The 17,145-nt window shown below is 58.3% G+C and overlaps 1 protein-coding gene across 11 annotated transcripts in view; it reads right to left on the bottom strand.

Moving 5' to 3' along the window:
* The window catches only part of INPP5A (inositol polyphosphate-5-phosphatase A), a 256,343-nt gene that overhangs the window by 43,124 nt on the left and 196,074 nt on the right, over positions 1–17,145 (bottom strand). For 10 of the 11 annotated variants that reach the window (XM_065521648.2, XM_065521647.2, XM_065521646.2 and 7 more), the window contains exon 9: positions 12,801–12,885. The exons of the other annotated variant lie outside the window; for it this stretch is intronic. In XM_065521648.2, the coding sequence (XP_065377720.1) occupies positions 12,801–12,885 (85 nt within the window). The remainder of the gene's footprint in view (positions 1–12,800; positions 12,886–17,145) is intronic. 11 annotated transcript variants of the gene reach the window in all.

Raw genomic sequence — 17,145 nt, 5'->3', positions numbered from 1 at the left:
AGGGGGACGCAGGGCACAGAGCTCAGCCCTCGTCCCAGGGTCCTGCATGCTTCTCACAGCCACTGATTGCTAGTGGGGGAGCCAGGCATGATGTGTGAAGGAGGAGGGACGAATGAGGCTACATAGTGTCTGGGGTCTCCAAGGTCTGCCGTGGCACGGGAGACCTGCTCTGTGCCCTACATTTCCCACGGGTTTCTTTTAAACCAAGGGCAGGCAGAGGAATTTTTAAATAAAGTATGAGCTCATAAGAAATACAGAAAAGTGCACTAACGATTAGTGAACACACTATGGATTATGAATCAATTACGAATGAATCCAAAAAACAGTTCCTCTAACAGAGTTCTAAGATAGACTGGAGAAAATGCCACTATGTCTTTTAGTTTTTGTCTTCTTTTTCTATAAAATGAGAAGATTTTTGGCATCAATCTACCAGTTGAAAATATTGGATAATATTTGCAAAGTGAACTTCCTAGAAGAAAGTCCCCTACATACGAAACCTAATGTCATCACTAAAATTAAGTATAACATTTTATTTCATTTTTAGTTGAAGTCATAGGCCCTATATAGAAACAGACCAAATAAAAGTCTCTTTTTAAAGAGAAAAATTAAAAAACAAATTTAATGATTTAAATTAGTGATTCTGTTGTTGACGTTGCTATTTTACACCAAGACTGGAATAACAAGTGAGTGAGCCGAGCAGCATGGCTTAGCTCACACGCCCTCTGCAGCCCCCACTGCCCTGACCTCCACCCTCAGGGAAGGGCGTCCTCGTGGCCCTGAGGAGCTGGCAGGGAGGGCAGAGAGGCTGCCACTGGCCTGCCTCGCCATCCAGAGCATGCTGGGCAAATGGCGAGGGCAGCACCCCACTGGGTCTGCACAAGGTCTGTCTGCACACTGGGTCCCAAGGTAAGATGAGAACTGGACAACGACTAATGTCCGCCCACGGCGGCAGGAGGACGCGGCTGCGCTAACATTAACCCACGGCGGCAGGAGGACGCGGCTGCGCTAACTTTAACCCACAGCGGCAGGAGGACGCGGCTGCGCTAACTTTAACCCACAGCGGCAGGAGGACGCGGCTGCGCTAACTTTAACCCACGGCGGCAGGAGGACAGGTCTGCGCTAACTTTAACCACGGCAGCAGGAGGACGGGGCTGCGCTAACTTTAACCCACGGCGGCAGGAGGACGGGGCTGCGCTAACTTTAACCCACGGCGGCAGGAGGACGCGGCTGCGCTAACTTTAACCCACGGCGGCAGGAGGACGCGGCTGTGTGCCCCGTCTTTCCATCCATGCTGCTCTGGAGATGGTGCTGAGGGTCTGCAGGAGTGTCACTCTGAGCCAGGCTTTCTGGGGGTCTGTGGGAGTTAGAAGGGACCGTCCCTGCCACCTGCCCTCTGGATGCACACTGTGCCCATGGTGCCACACCAAGTCCGCTCACGGCTGCGGGATGGGCCAAATCCTGAATGGTGCCGGGTTTTGGAGGGCTGCCCCGAGTGAGGCTGATGCAGGAACATCGCCAGGCTGAGGAGTCGGCCGCCATCCTCTCAGTTTCTAGGAGCTCAGGCCTACCCACACACAGGGCTAGCAACAGCTGCACAGTCGTCCCCACCTGTCACGCCTGATGGGAGCTGCCAGTGGACACAGGCACCCGGCCTCTCCTTCCCACAGCCCCACAGCGCCCACTGTGCCCACGGCTGAGGGACTGGGGGCAGAGGGGCTCAACAGGGCAGCCGGTAACCAGATGAAGTCAGAACTTCACCTGGAGCCTGGCTGGAGCCAGAGCAGCCGGCAGGTCTCAGAGGAGTCTGTGGGGCTGTGGGGGGCCGTGACCAGGTGCGATGTTACCTATTGGCTGACAGCTGCCCCTCCTCCCAGGACGTAGGGTGCACTAGAAGGAAAGATACCTGGGTGCCAGGAATGGCTGAGGTCTGGGCCTAGGCTTATGCTGCAGGGCAGGCTGGCCTCAGCCGCTCTTGCCGGCCGTAGTCTCCACTGAACAGTAGACACGGCCTTTGAGGCAGGTGCTGGGATCCTGCCTCACAGGCAGTGGTGGGACCCTCCCTGGTACCCTTTTGAGAGCCATGTTCTGGGAAGCCCGGCTCTCGGGGTGTCTCCTCGCGACGTGAGCCTCTCCCCGAGGACGGCTCCTTCCGGATGTCAGCGCCCCCCATGGCCATTCCCCTGCAGGCCTAGCTGGCACCTGACCATGTACCTGTCAGTGATTGGCAACTGGTTGTTAAAAACGGCCACCAGCCTCCGAAGACGCATCCATCACCGTCACTGTCAGAGAGGTGATGGACGACAGGTGTGGTGTGCGGTCGGGGCGCGCGGAGCCGGGTGCGCCTGGCACTGCTGTCACTCTTTGTCACCACGGCCAGCTGAGCGCCCCAGCTGCCAGTTGCCACTGCGCGAGGCATGCAACACACCCTCTGAACATCCCATCAGCAGCCGGAGCTGCAGGCTGCATCGCTGACTCGTGTGAGGACGCACAGCTCTCTTAGATGGCACACGACTGGCGTGTTTCATGTGTGTGGGTTTTAATTACAGCTTCCGTGGTGCCAGATCTGGTTCCAGCATCGTTTTTTCAGTTCTGCTCTGTGAGCGTGTCTGCATTAATCTGCATCTGAAACACAGGAGGCTGGGCATGCCCGGGAGACAGAGTCTCTTCACTTTGCACACAGAGCCTCTTTCACAGGCTGGTGCGGGGCAGGGCAGGACTCCCAGATCCGATCCCTGCAACCCTCCTGCCACCAAAAATCACCAGCAGGTCTCCACCTCAGGGTCTGAGAGCCTCCAGGGCCACCAGGCTGGTCCTCCTCCCAGAAGCCCTGTCCCTGGACTCATGGCAGGGCAAACCACCCTGTATTTAATCTGCTGTTGCCAGCCCGGCTCTGCCTGGCCTCTCATTGCTGTGAAGATGGATTTAATTAACCTCTGATGAGTCTTTCCAGCAAGCCTGCCACTGAGGGCGCCAAGGAGGCGCTGTGAGCAGGCAGAGCAACACGGTCGGCAGTGAGAGCAAGGGGATGACTCCACCAGCCCAGGACCGAGGGGGCAAGGATGGGGTGCTGTGGGTGGGAGCTTAGCAGTGAAACCAAAGCCAGGACAGCGTGGTTTCTGAGAGACCATTAAACTCACGTGTCCCTTTGCACCGACACCGCCCCAGGGCGCCCGTGCCACCGGGCACCACTGGCCCCCAGCCTCCAGCATTCCCAGAACACTCCATCAGGCGGGACGCTCTGCACTGTGATAAACACGGCTTCCTGATGCACTCTGGCTATGCACGACTCTGCCACTGTCCACAAACCTTCAGAACTGCGTATGCTTACTCTGACCCTGGGCAATCTGAAAACCACCCCAGAGGAGGGCACAGATGTCCCCATGAACCCGGGGTGGAGGCTGGGTGTGGCCTTTGCCGGCTCCCACGGAGCCAGACTGCAGGTGCCAACGTGGCCTCTGAACGTGGCGTCTCAACACGGGGGGTTGTGGAGGGTGGAGAGGACTGGCCTGTGTGGAGCCCATGGGGTCTCACTCTAACCCATGCTGCTGTTTGAAAGAAAGGCTCAGGGGAAGGAAAGACAGGTGCTCGAGATACACCTGCTCCACATGGCTGGGGAGCAGACAATACTTCTGAGCCCTCTGGGAGGCCCTGCCCACCTCTGTGTGGCCTCCTCTGAGGGGCTCACCACACAGCTCTTCTGCCAAGAGGGAGGGCAGAGCGGATCTCAAGGACTGACACCCACCCCATCCAGGCCCCAAAGCTAGCTCCATCCGAGGACCCTGCAAGACACTTCTGCTGGCCCTTGACTCCGACACTCCCTCTCCTTTAAAATGCAGATGTTTCTAGATGTGCACAGACACTTCAGGGGGAAATTGTTCCCAGGCAGGTGGAGCAGAACTGAAGAGAGGTGGGGGTGGCAGCCGCCAGGCAAACCCACTGCCCCAGGCGCCCCTGGTGCCCAAGGCCACGGTCTTGAGGGCAGGCAGTACACGGATCCTGGCGCTGGGCCCACATAGCAAACACATAGGACACACCTGCTGCACCAGTGAGGCTCCCACAAGGCAGCCAACAGCCAACAGCGCGATGCTCACCCGCTCAGAGCCTCAGCCACCCACGGGCCTGTGTGAACAAGAGCCCACTCATCTGAGCAGCTGGAAATGCCGCGAATCCGTGCTCTGCCCAGGCCACGCGGAGCTGCTCCATGTTCCAATTCCTCCTGATACTTCCCAGCTGCAAAGGAACCAGAGGCCAGACCACAGTGCAAAAAATGAAAGCGGTGCAAGGAAAACAAGGCCCCGGACCACAGGGATTCTTCATCCACTTTTCATCTGAGAAAGGAGAAGCGCACAGCCTCAGGGAGCACCGAGATCACTGGGCAGTGATGGTGGCCACCTCCGGGTGTGGTCCTGCCAGGACAGTCCAGCCCAGGGGTGAGGTTAGTCACTGCATCTACGTCACACGAGAGCATAGCTGGCATCTCAGGTGCATCCGCAGCGATGCGTCACTGGAGGCTGCACAGGCGAATGGTGCTGCGGGTGGTGTGGACCGAGCCTGAACCCCGACCAGAGGTACATGAGCAGCGTCAGTTCCCAGCCGCACTGAGCCTGGTGCCAGGCAGACATGAGAAAGAGACACTGCCTGGGCCCTGGGCCTGACTTGCAGGATCTGTGTGCTAAGGAGCTCCCAGGAGACTTGGAGGTCCGGGAGAGCCCAGGATCTGTGTGCTAAGGAGCTCCCAGGAGACTCGGAGGTCCGGGAGAGCCCAGGATCTGTGTGCTAAGGAGCTCCCAGGAGACTGGCAGGTCCGGGAGAGCCCAGGATCTGTGTGCTAAGGGGCTCTCAGGTGACTCATAGCTTTGGGAGAGCCCAGGATCTGTGTGCTAAGGGGCTCCCAGGTGACTCATAGCTTTGGGAGAGCCCAGGATCGATCTTCTATGGTGCTCCCAGGCACTCCTGTCAGTTCTTCATCAAAAAGCTTCATATGGAAGGAAACTGGAATAGGGACATGCCATAGGGCCAAGTGGAGATCGAGCTTATTCACGTGCAGAAGCCGACATCAGCCTGTTCACACGCAGAGGGAGGTGGGATCAGCCCGTTCACACGCAGAGGGAGGAGGCATCAGCCCGTTCACACGCAGAGGGAGGAGGCATCAGCCCGTTCACACGCAGAGGGAGGAGGCATCAGCCCGTTCACACGCAGAGGGAGGTGGGATCAGCCCGTTCACAGGCAGAGGGAGGTGGGATCAGCCCGTTCACACGCAGAGGGAGGTGGGATCAGCCCGTTCACACGCAGAGGGAGGTGGGATCAGCCCGTTCACACGCAGAGGGAGGAGGCATCAGCCCGTTCACACGCAGAGGGAGGTGGGATCAGCCCGTTCACACGCAGAGGGAGGAGGCATCAGCCCGTTCACAGGCAGAGGGAGGTGGGATCAGCCCGTTCACACACAGAGGGAGGTGGGATCAGCCCGTTCACAGGCAGAGGGAGGTGGGATCAGCCCGTTCACACACAGAGGGAGGTGGGATCAGCCCGTTCACAGGCAGAGGGAGGTGGGATCAGCCCGTTCACACACAGAGGGAGGTGGGATCAGCCCGTTCACAGGCAGAGGGAGGTGGGATCAGCCCGTTCACAGGCAGAGGGAGGTGGGATCAGCCCGTTCACACACAGAGGGAGGTGGGATCAGCCCGTTCACAGGCAGAGGGAGGTGGGATCAGCCCGTTCACACGCAGAGGGAGGTGGGATCAGCCCGTTCACACGCAGAGGGAGGTGGGATCAGCCCGTTCACACGCAGAGGCCGACATCAGCATTTAGCACAGCCCAATCTGGTGCCGGCACGAGGGGTCCCCAAACACCTGCCCTCAATTCCTTGGTCCAAGACAGTCTCAGAGAAAAATCATGCAGAATTCTCTTTGGTTTCCACAAAATTTCTATGAAATGTTTTAGTCAGAAACCCTTTTTAAAAACCAGGCCATGCCAACTAGCAGATTTTGATTTTCTGTAAGAGGTGCTTAGATGGTATTTTAAAATTCAATAATCTACCTAATTGGCACCTTAACTAATGCAGCTGCAATTAATCACCACCAACCAAAAAAACCTGGTCATTTTTCAGTGAGATTTATGTTTAGATAGGGCTTTCAAATAAACGTTTTCTGTGCTAGCGTTCAGTCGGCCACGTGGTGGGAGAGTCACTCCAGCGCTGCCTGCTGTCCTGGGCTGTACAGTGTGCCCCCAAATTCATGTCCGCCCAGAGCCTTAGAATTGGGGCCTTGTTTGGAAATGGGGTCTCGCAGGTGTAACTAGTTAAGGATCTCAGGATGAGACATCCTGGGTGGGGTGGGCCCTAAGTCCATGGACTCGTGTCCTTACAATGAAAGGCCACACGAGGATGAAGGCACAGACAGGGGTGATGCGGCCACAAGCCAGGGCCACCTGGGCCACCTGTGGCTGGGCAAGGCAAGGAGGGGTCCCCCCTGGAACCTGCAGGAGCAGCATGGTGCTAGGACACCTTGATTTTGGACGTCCAGGTTCCAGGACTGTGAGAGAATAGCCTGTGGTCCTCTGAGCCACCGCTGCAGGAATCTCCCCACACGGGGACAGGAGACTCAGTGCGCGGGAAGTCTCCACCTGGCATGCACATTCCACGTCCACTGAAGAGCAAACAGAAGACAGGCTGTGACCCTCCATGTCTGCACGTGTCTGCAGCCCACAGGCAGCGACATGGCTACGTGGAGGTGCCATGTAGCACTGAGGGGCCGCAGGTGACCCTGGGGATACCGCCCCTGCCCTGGGCCTCAGGGTCCTCCCCGTGGTCAGTTCCAGGGTCCTGTGACTCCTCACAGCCTCCAGCCCTCAGAAAATCCCTGCGGCCGGGATCCAGGTGCTCAGCTTCGGGCCAGTCACTACACCAAGGGCTTAGCTCCTGTGAGCTGTGGAATTTTACACACAACTGATGACTGTGTTGATGATGCCAGGAGGAAAAAGCGGTCCTTATTCCAGAGGTGTGGCCTTCCTTTGACTAAACAGTTCTAGTAAAAGTCTACATTATACATCATTTTTCCCTATTTTTCACCAGGCTCGCTTTACTTACGTAGTAAACTGTGTGCAAAACGTAATGAAAGACTTTTGTCAAATGAACAGCCATGTATCCACAGTCTTAAAGAGCCACGTGGGCAGGAAAACCCTCCAAAAACTAAAGCAAAGATCTTACACACTTACTGAGTAAACAATCCAGTTTAAAACTATTCATTTTTCTTCCCACTCCTTTGCAAATGGCAGACAAACAATGCAGAACAGTAAGACCCACGTCGGTCCAGTGTGAGGGCACTGTAAGCCAGGGCCTGGTAACTGAGTGGGCAGCCGCTGTCACGGGCAGCGTCCCAGAGCCCAGAGACCAGGGTGGCCAGGCATGTGAATGAGCCGTGGTGGGTGGAGGCCTCCCTGCTCCCAGGAATCTGCATCGCCACTGCCTGGGGTGGCAGGGGCTCCCCTGGGTGGCATCTACGTCTGTTGGGGACGTGGTGTCCAATTCTGGTGCCACTTAGAAGGGACCTTTGCAGACGGAACCTGGATTTCCCACGCACGCCCCAGGCATGCCTGGGTGATAATCACAGAGCACACACGACTTTCCTTCTGCCAACTCGAGTGACCACTGAGTTCTGCACCGGGGGAAACCCTCACCGGGGGAAACCCTCACCGGGGGAAACCCTCACCGGAGGAAACCCTCACCGGAGACCAGCTCCCTCCCAAGCTGATCACGGGCCTGGAGAACCCCCACTCCCAGCAGACACCCCGGAGCCTCAGCCACCGCCTCCTGCGCTCCCTTCCTTGGTCCCCTCCTCATGTCCGACACCAACAAACGGCACCAGTGAAGAAAACCTGCTGCTGAAAAGACCTGTGTCTGATACAGGCAGGGACGCGGTCACCCCCAGAGGCGTCTGATACGCAGGGGGGACGCGGTCACCCCCAGAGGCGTCTGATACGGAGGGGGACGCGGTCACCCCCAGAGGCGTCTGATACGGAGGGGGACGCGGTCACCCCCAGAGGCGTCTGATACGGAGGGGGGACGCGGTCACTCCCAGGGGTGTCTGATACGGAGGGGGGACGCGGTCACTCCCACAGGCGTCTGATACGGAGGGGGGACGCAGTCACTCCCGGGGGTGTCTGATACGGAGGGGGGACGCAGTCACTCCCGGGGGAGTCTGATACGGAGGGGGGACGCGGTCACTCCCAGAGGCGTCTGATACGGAGGGGGGACGCAGTCACTCCCGGGGGTGTCTGATACGGAGGGGGGACGCAGTCACTCCCGGGGGAGTCTGATACGGAGGGGGGACGCGGTCACTCCCAGAGGCGTCTGATACGGAGGGGGGACGCAGTCACTCCCGGGGGTGTCTGATACGGAGGGGGGACGCAGTCACTCCCAGGGGTGTCTGATACGGAGGGGGACGCGGTCACTCCCAGGGGCGTCTGATACGCAGGGGGGATGCAGTCACTCCCAAGGGCGCCTGATATGTGGGAGGGGCACGGTCACCTCCAGGGCCGCCTTCTCTGTTCTCTGACCTCTCACCTGGGGGAACCCAGGCCCGACTCTTCTCTGGGACTGTGCAGGGCTGACCACGCTACGCTGTCCCATATGAATGACCGCCATGTCTGCCGGACAGCATGGAGACCCCACCCAGGACCCACCTCAGGGCTGTGGTTCCAAGAACGGGGATGCACTGGGGAGCAGCTGAGCCCAGGCTGGCTGGAGGGCAAGTCCACGGGAAAGTTCCTTCCCAATGACGGCCCCTGCACTGGCTGGAAATGAGCTGGTCTGTCCTGTCCTGTGGAATAGCCACTAGTCATGCGGCTCTACCAGATCTTAATTAAAATGAAATGAAATGAAAAATTGGGTTCCTGGGCTGCCCTCAGTGCTTGTTAGCCACATGTCCTAGTGGCTGCTGTGGGGGCAGAGTGGGGGCAGCTTGTGGTCAGGCTCACAGGAGCACATGCCAATGCGGGTGGGACTTCAGGACGCCACCTGGGTCAGCCAGGCCCGCAGGAGCTCTGTCGGGTTCCTGCTTACTGTTCCTTTGAAAAATCCGCTTGGGGCATGCAGAGTTTTTCCAGGAAGACCGCAATTTTCTTTCCCTTCCTGACTTACGGTCACCTCTGACGCTTAGACTGACAGGCAAGCCCCATCCACTGTCTTAACAAGCTGCACGCAGGAGCTGCTCCTTCCACTCCCAGGACACCTCTCCACAGAGCTGAGTGGCTGGGGCTGCAGAGTGGCCACGGAGCCTGCAGATGGGGCGTGAGGGACGGACACGAACTGTCCTGCAGCAGGCGGAGCCCCCTTCCGCGCTGCCCACACGGCCCGGCCAGCACGTCCACCAGCCCACCCGGCTGTACTGGGTCTGACGCCCAACTCGCCCACGCAGCCCTGGCAGGCAGGACACCAGCATGACGGGCAGGACACCAGCGTGAGGGGCACGACACCAGCGTGGCCGGCAGGACACCAGCGTGACGGGGGCAGAGGCAGTGGGTGGCAGTGACACACCCCATGAAGCCCAGAAAGGGGCCTGGCCGGTCCAGAGAAAGGGGCTGAGGCAAGACCAGGGGGCGGCGGGGAGGGCCCTGCAGGGGCTGAGGACAGGGCAGATGGACCCACGCTGCTAGGCTCCATCTAAAACCAGCTACTGTGGGGGACTGAGAAGAAAAACAGCATTTCAAGCAACTCCTTGTCTGTTCCAATTACCATGGATGGGAAAGTGATAAAGAACGGAGACTCCTCAGTTCCTGGGGACGGGAGCCGGTGAGGCTTACAGTGGCGTGGGCGGCTCTCAGACACAGGTGTTCACTTGCCCTGGAGTGCTCCACCAGCCTCTCACAAAGCCACGGCCTGGAGGTTCCTGAAGCTCTTTACTGACTCTCGGGAGAAAGTGGCAGTTTCTGCAAAACTGTTTATCACCAGTTCACAAAGTAAACAGCCCCTTAAGCACAGCCATTAGAATTCCCATCCTTTGTGGTTTGATGTTGAAAGTTAAGCATGAAGGCTGCTGTGGAAGATCTCCCTGGTTTGTCAGTGATGGGAATCTTGGAACTCTGGCTTCAGGCCAGTGCCCTCCCCAGCACTGGCCCTCTGCGTGGACCCCTCCGGCAGGGCGGAGGGCTCCTTTAGCGATGTCCTAACACCAACACGGAGGACGGTGCACAGGTGGGGGCGAGCATGGTCTTGCTTCTTCCTGGGGAAAATGTGGGCAGGTCCCAGGCCTGAGACTGGAAGGTCCGGAGAGCCCACTGAGGCCTGGGAGGCAGCTCCAGCTCTGCACCCACCCTCCCTGGCGGCGTCCAGGGCACCGGGGCCATCTAGACCTGGGCGGGAGCTACTGCCTGTGTGAAAGGAGCTCTTTAAGAAACAGGGCTGATCTTGGTAATCAGAAAACACTGCTGACAGTGACCCACGAGGGTTGAGGGCTGTGTGTGAAGGTGCTCAGCGAGGCCAGGGGAGCAGACCAGGCGACGCAGGAGAAGATGCGGCAGACCCCGGCCGGCTCCCGAGGCCCCTGCACTGTCCTCCCACCATGCCGCCTCTCACGGTCACACCCACACGCAAACCCTGGTGAGGTACTTTCTGCCTTTTCTGCTCAGCAGAAAAAGGAAAGCTCTGCAGTCCTTCGCAGGAGTTGCCCAACGCCCCACAGGCCACAGTGTCCAGGCCCCCCACGCCTGCAGAAACCAAAGCGGCCACGCAAGTCCCACAGGCCACAGTGTCCAGGCCCCCCACGCCTACAGAGACCAGAGCGGCCCCGCAAGCCCCACAGGACCCAGTGTCCAGGCCCCCCACGCCTGCAGAGACCAAATCGGCCATGCAAGTCCCACAGGACCCAGTGTCCAGGCTTCCCATTGCCCCCCATTTCTTGCGGTCACACGGCCCGGCCACTGGGCCCAGCAGCTGGCTCCCTTCACCAGGGAGGCTCCCGTGGCTGTTCCAACGCATGCCTCACCACAGCTCTGACCCGGCCAGGACCAGCTGCCCTTTACTGTGACATTTGCTCTGCCAGGAGGAAAAGGCCCTTTCCAAGCTCCCTGACCTTTCCCCAGTTGCTGGGCGCCTGGGATCGATCGGCTCGGTGTTTCGCGGGTTCTGCTTGACTTTCATCCCGGCCACCCCCGGTCAGAGCGGGAAGTACTCATGTGCACTGTGGACTCATGGTTCTCAAGTAACAGATTAGAAATGAGCTTACTCAGAGAGGGTCCAGAGCTGCGGGAAACGCCGCTTCTAGCCCCCTGTGGCTTGGCGGGGGTGGAGGAGAAGCCTCCGACAGGGCCCAGCCTGTGTGGTCCCCGGGCCTTGCTCCCATGTCCCAGACAGCATCGAACGCAGGGACATGGACTCTAGCAAGGATGGGCACAGCCCCCGCCCTCGAGCCCATGCCCGGCCTGTGGGATGGCAGGTCAGAGACCGATCCATTTGAAAGCCTCTACAAGGAGAAGGAAGCGCAGCAGCGGGAAGTAAAGGACTTCGGGAGCCCTGCTGGGCTGTGTGTGCTTTAACAACTCCATGGGCTCCAAGCCCACCACACGCAGAGGCCCTGCCTTCCTCCTCCATAGCCCGATGAAGCAAGACCTTGACCAGGAGTCACTGAACGTGTAGGCAACACCACCAGCCAGATATTGACACACAGGTGTGCGGTGGGGCCTCGCGGTGAGGTGCTGCCAGCTCAACTCAACAGAGGATTTCAGGCGCACTCATTTCTCCCAACCATAGGAGACCTGGAATGGTCAAAGCCAGCTCAGTACGTCTTTCAGAACCAATGTCCTGCCACCGTCGGAAGATGAACACGTGTGGTTGTTTGGAACTGGAGACTAAATGGGAAGACAACAGCCTCGGGGACCGCCGCGTCCCCGTCCGACCTGCCGCGTCCCCGTCCGACCCGCCGTATCCCCGTCCGACTCACCACGGCCCCATCCGACTCACTGTGGCCCTGCTGTGGGCCGTCGGCTCATGCCCAGCACCTGGAGGGGCCACCAGGGAGGCTGAGGGCAGCAGGGTCCGGGCGGGTGGGCAGCAGGTGCTCCACCATTTCCCACAACCCCCTCTTCACAGCTGCCTGGGAAGTGGAATCCCAAGTCATGAAAACTGTGAGGGAGGACCCAGACCACAGAGAAACGTCGGCCCTTGTGCTGAGCCTCGGGGCCCACTTTCCGCTGGTGGCACCTTGGTGCCCAAGCTGCTGGTCCCGGCCAGCCCGAGAGCACACCCAGGAGCACCCTGGACCCCTGAGTTCCCACACCCAGGAGCAGCCGGGACCCCTGAGTTCCCAGAGGTCAGGCGGGTCGACGACTCATTAACTGACAGAACAACGACTTTGCAGACAAAAAAGCACAATGTTTAAAACGGGCTCTGACAGTTCCTACGTGTGTTACGAGGAAAAGCCGCTGGGATCAAGCTGGACCGTGTGAAGGAGCCTGACACTCTGCAGAGGCTGCGGCTCTGCGGGCATCGAGGGGGCGGCACTGTGGCGGCACTGCAGCAGCTCCTTGTGTGCCGACAGCAGAAGCCACAGGGCACAGCCCCGCGGTGCTGCCACCCACCATCTGGCACAAGCTCGAGGGCCCGTTCACCCCCATTCACCTCGGATTCCAACACAGAGCCCTCTGCCGACAGCAAAACGTACTTCTTCATTGCAAGGTTTTGGCTTAAAAAGTGCATCCCGGGAGGTGGACGGCATCGAAAGTGCCAGTAAGGGGCCACGCTCCTTCCACTGTTCTCCTCAACTCGGAGCGAGGCATGAGACTGGGGCGGGAGGGAAGCCAGCACCTACCTCCACGACGGACTTGGAATCCAGCCGGAAGTTGAAATCGCCAAACACAAAGTAGGAAACCTTCTCGAATCGCTGATCGATGATTCTAGAAAGAAAAAGAGGACTTGTTACCAAGGCGGCTGAAGCTGGCCAGCACTCACGCCCAGCCCCCGTGCTCCTCCACGCTCCCCGTCTGCACACTTTCTGTCGCCTGCTCAAGGGGAAACTCGGTGGTTGCTTCTTTGCACCCCCAAAATTCAGCTCCGAGAACACCCCCAATACAGGTCCACTGAGCACTGCTCAGCCCTCGTCAACACAGACACGCATGTGTTCCCAGCAACATCGAGAAAGAGGAAAGGCAGAGTCTCAGCCACGTCCTCACCCACTGGGCCAGGGCAGCGTGAGAGCCTCACGCATGGAAAACCACAGCTGCCCCGAGAAGGGGAGAGGGCCGGACAGGATGCCTGAATAATCCACCAGAGACCGAATAATCCACCGCAGAGCTCAGGAGAGGCGAGAGGGAGACAGACGGGAGGAGGGACAGACAGTGAGAGGGAGATGTACGGGGAGACCTGGGCAGGTGAGCGGGCAGGAACCGAAGCCCCCCTGTCTGCTCCCAGACAGGGATGTCTCCTCAGACCTGCTCTGAAGGTTTACACATGATCCCCACGCGGACATTTCAAAGTGAGAAGGTAACAGTGGCTGCATATGTGTGTATATTTTTAGCCAGGTACAGCTTTACTCAAGAAAAATTCTTCCTCATATTTTAAATCAATCACAATCCATTTCCTAAAGGCTTCTCTACTGTGGCTTCCTAACTTACAGACACAAGCCTGTAAAAAGATCTCAGAAACTGCTAACTCACTCAAACCCCAAATCTCCCCTCCGCAGCTCCAGTCAGTAACGCCGTGAACTGCTTGCTTTCGAGGAGAGCCAGGCACTCGACCCTCCTGGTGTGAAAGCAACACGAGAACCTTCGCAATGTGGCCTTGGCCACCAGGACCATCAGAGGAACAGAAAAACATGTGATCTGTAGACAAAAAAAGGAAATACTCTGGTTGCCACGTTTCTTAATTTCACAGCCCAGAGCCAGGTGGGGCTGCCCGGGCAGGGGGCAGGCAGCACCGAGGCTGCCCGTTCAAGCATCTGCATTTGGAGGTGGGTCGTCATTTTTTTCCCAAATAAACTCAGGTTATCAGCTGGGCGAAAGTGGGAGCTTCCAATCAGGTTAACTGCAGGCATGCACTGCCGTCCATGGGAGGGGGTGCCAGCCCAGGTAGGTCACTGCTGGGAGCACTGTGCCCTCCTGGAGCTGGGGACGGCATCATGAGGGGCATGGGAGGGCCCACTGGGACGAGGCTGGGAGGCAGGGGGCCCAACCAATCACTAAGTCAGCCTTTTCCAGCTTGATCCATTCGCTTGAGAAGTAGAAGAATCCACAAGTGAGCAGACGGTCTCCCGCTTCCCACTTCTTACGTGGTCCTGTTCTGCACTGCCCGGCCGCTGCTGCTGACACCTCCACCCTCGGTTTGAAGAGCCAAGTGGCCATGAGGCGCCAGCTGGGGCCACCGCTGGCCGCGGACCCGCCCTGCACCCTCCAGGGCCTTTAGGCCAGAGCGAGGGAGGACAGAGCATCTGTGCAGGTCACACTTTCGTGACAGTGCGGGTGGAATCAACACCACTTTCACTTTTGGCTACGCAGTGTGGGAGTTCATTTCTATCTTAACTTGCACACCCTCAATATTTTTAAATTTACATATCGAAACTTGCATTTTCTCCCGATTTCACCTATTCACAGCCTGCTGTTCTCTTTGGTTCCTGGCCTTTTCTCTTTGAATTTCAGGGGTGTCCCCATGAGTTCTGGAGAGTAACCCCCGTCTGCGGAGAGTAACCCCCGTCTGCGGAGAGTAACCCCCGTCTGCGGAGAGTAACCCCCGTCTGCAGAGAGTAACCCCTGTCTGCAGAGAGTAACCCCTGTCTGTGGAGAGTAACCCCCGTCTGCGGAGAGTAACCCCTGTCTGCAGAGAGTAACCCCTGTCTGCAGAGAGTCACCCCCGTCTGCGGAGAGTAACCCCCGTCTGCAGAGAGTAACCCCTGTCTGCAGAGAGTAACCCCTGTCTGTGGAGAGTAACCCCCGTCTGCGGAGAGTAACCCCTGTCTGCAGAGAGTAACCCCTGTCTGCAGAGAGTCACCCCCGTCTGCGGAGAGTAACCCCCGTCTGCAGAGAGTCACCCCTGTCTGTCTGCGGAGAGTAACCCCCGTCTGCGGAGAGTAACCCCCGTCTGCGGTGAGTAACCCCCGTCTGCAGAGAGTCACCCCTGTCTGTCTGCGGAGAGTAACCCCCGTCTGTCTGCGGAGAGTCACCCCCGTCTGTCTGCGGAGAGTCACCCCCGTCTGTCTGCGGAGAGTAACCCCCGTCTGTCTGCGGAGAGTCACCCCCGTCTGTCTGCGGAGAGTCACCCCCGTCTGCGGAGAGTAACCCCCGTCTGTGGAGAGTAACCCCCGTCTGCGGAGAGTAACCCCCGTCTGTGGAGAGTAACCCCCGTCTGCGGAGAGTAACCCCCGTCTGCGGAGAGTCACCCCCGTCTGCGGAGAGTAACCCCCGTCTGTGGAGAGTAACCCCCGTCTGCGGAGAGTAACCCCCGTCTGAGGAGAGTAACCCCCGTCTGCGGAGAGTCACCCCCGTCTGTCTGTGGAGAGTCACCCCCGTCTGTCTGCGGAGAGTCACCCCCGTCTGCGGAGAGTAACCCCCGTCTGTGGAGAGTAACCCCTGTCTGTGGAGAGTAACCCCCGTCTGTCTGTGGAGAGTCACCCCCGTCTGTGGAGAGTAACCCCCGTCTGAGGAGAGTAACCCCTGTCTGCGGAGAGTAACCCCCGTCTGTGGAGAGTAACCCCCGTCTGTGGAGAGTAACCCCCGTCTGTCTGCGGAGAGTAACCCCCGTCTGCGGAGAGTAACCCCCGTCTGTCTGCGGAGAGTAACCCTCGTCTGCGGTGAACACGGCATACGCTCCTGGCATCCTGGGATCGGCCCTTCCGTTTTGCCCATGGTGGCTTCTGTCAGGCAGAAGTTTTAATTTCCATATAGTCACATGTATCAGTTTCCCCTGTGGCTGAGATGCCTGCCCCAGCCCCCACACGGGCACGCAGCCCCCACCTTCATCTTTATGGCAGAGTTTTAAGGGTTATCCTTTAATCCATGCGGAATTACGGTGTAGAGCAGGGATCTAAGTTTATCGATTTCCCAAGTGGATGGTCAATTGATCGGCACCACTTATTCAATGTGCCCCGTCTTCCCACCAAGTCTGTATCACAACACAACATTCCCAACGGCATGGGTCTTTTTGAGACAATCTATTCTTTTCTGCAGATCTTTTTTTTTTTTTTAAATCAATTCCTGCATGCTTTTAATTAATACAACTTTTTCTAGGGAAGTCCTTCTTGTTGACAGTTCTTTCAAAAATGGTCCCAGCTATTTCATGCTCCTCTTGCCTGTTAATTGCTAGAGCTTGGCTTGGCAAAGCCCACAAAAAGCTTGCTTATCTTTTTAATTGGAATGCTTTCCAGTTTACGTTAAGTCTCAGTTGTAACAAATTTGATCTATTCTAGTGTGATTTGCTTAAACGAGCCCCAAGCTCTGCCCGGGAGAAAGGGAAGCGCTTTCTGTGTCGCGTGAGCACAGAAAGCTGGGAGGGTGCGTGGAGGAAGACAGAGGGCCCCGAGCTCTGAGTCCCCAGGAGAGCGGCAGCCCAGGGCACGGAGGCTCCTGAGGGAGGGCGGCAATGCCCACAGGCCAGCGGGCAGGATGCAGCCAGCCAAGCCCAGGTGTAGGCAAGACCACAAGATACCAAGCCGTCCCCACATGGTCAAGCATCTGGGCCGCTGTCACAGGAGCAGATGCGGCCGCACTCGGCTAAACGCACAGCAGAACCCTGACGGAACAAACTTGACTAAGTCCCCCAGTGCGGAGAGAGAGGAAACGCGGCCTCCTGGGCTGGCCCTCACTCCACTGACCGAGTTTTCTCTCTCAGGACTCTGGGGTGCTGCCCTCACAGGAGGCCCTGCCCAGGCCTGGCTGCTCCTGCTTCCCAAGAAAGCCGCCGGGCGACGCACCACGTGTGCCTGCAACGCCCTGGAGACACAGCGTCATCGTCCTGTCTGGAATCCTGCAGGATCATCATTAAAACCCTAAACTGGAGCACACTTCCTCGCCCTGCTCTGCTGACAGAACAGCCTGAGCCCATTAATAACCGCAGCTGCCTCTAAAGGGTGCACGGCGGCCGAAAGACGAAGGGGCTGTCACGGCCGAGGCAATCACCTGAGTACCAGCCCCGCTGCCCTCCCAGAGCTCACTTTCAATTTCAATATA

The sequence above is a fragment of the Macaca fascicularis genome, chromosome 9 (assembly GCF_037993035.2).
Source record: "Macaca fascicularis isolate 582-1 chromosome 9, T2T-MFA8v1.1".
Lineage (NCBI taxonomy): Eukaryota > Metazoa > Chordata > Mammalia > Primates > Cercopithecidae > Macaca > Macaca fascicularis.
The sequence above is the reverse complement of the archived record's forward strand: the minus strand, read 5'-3'. Positions and strand labels throughout refer to the sequence as shown.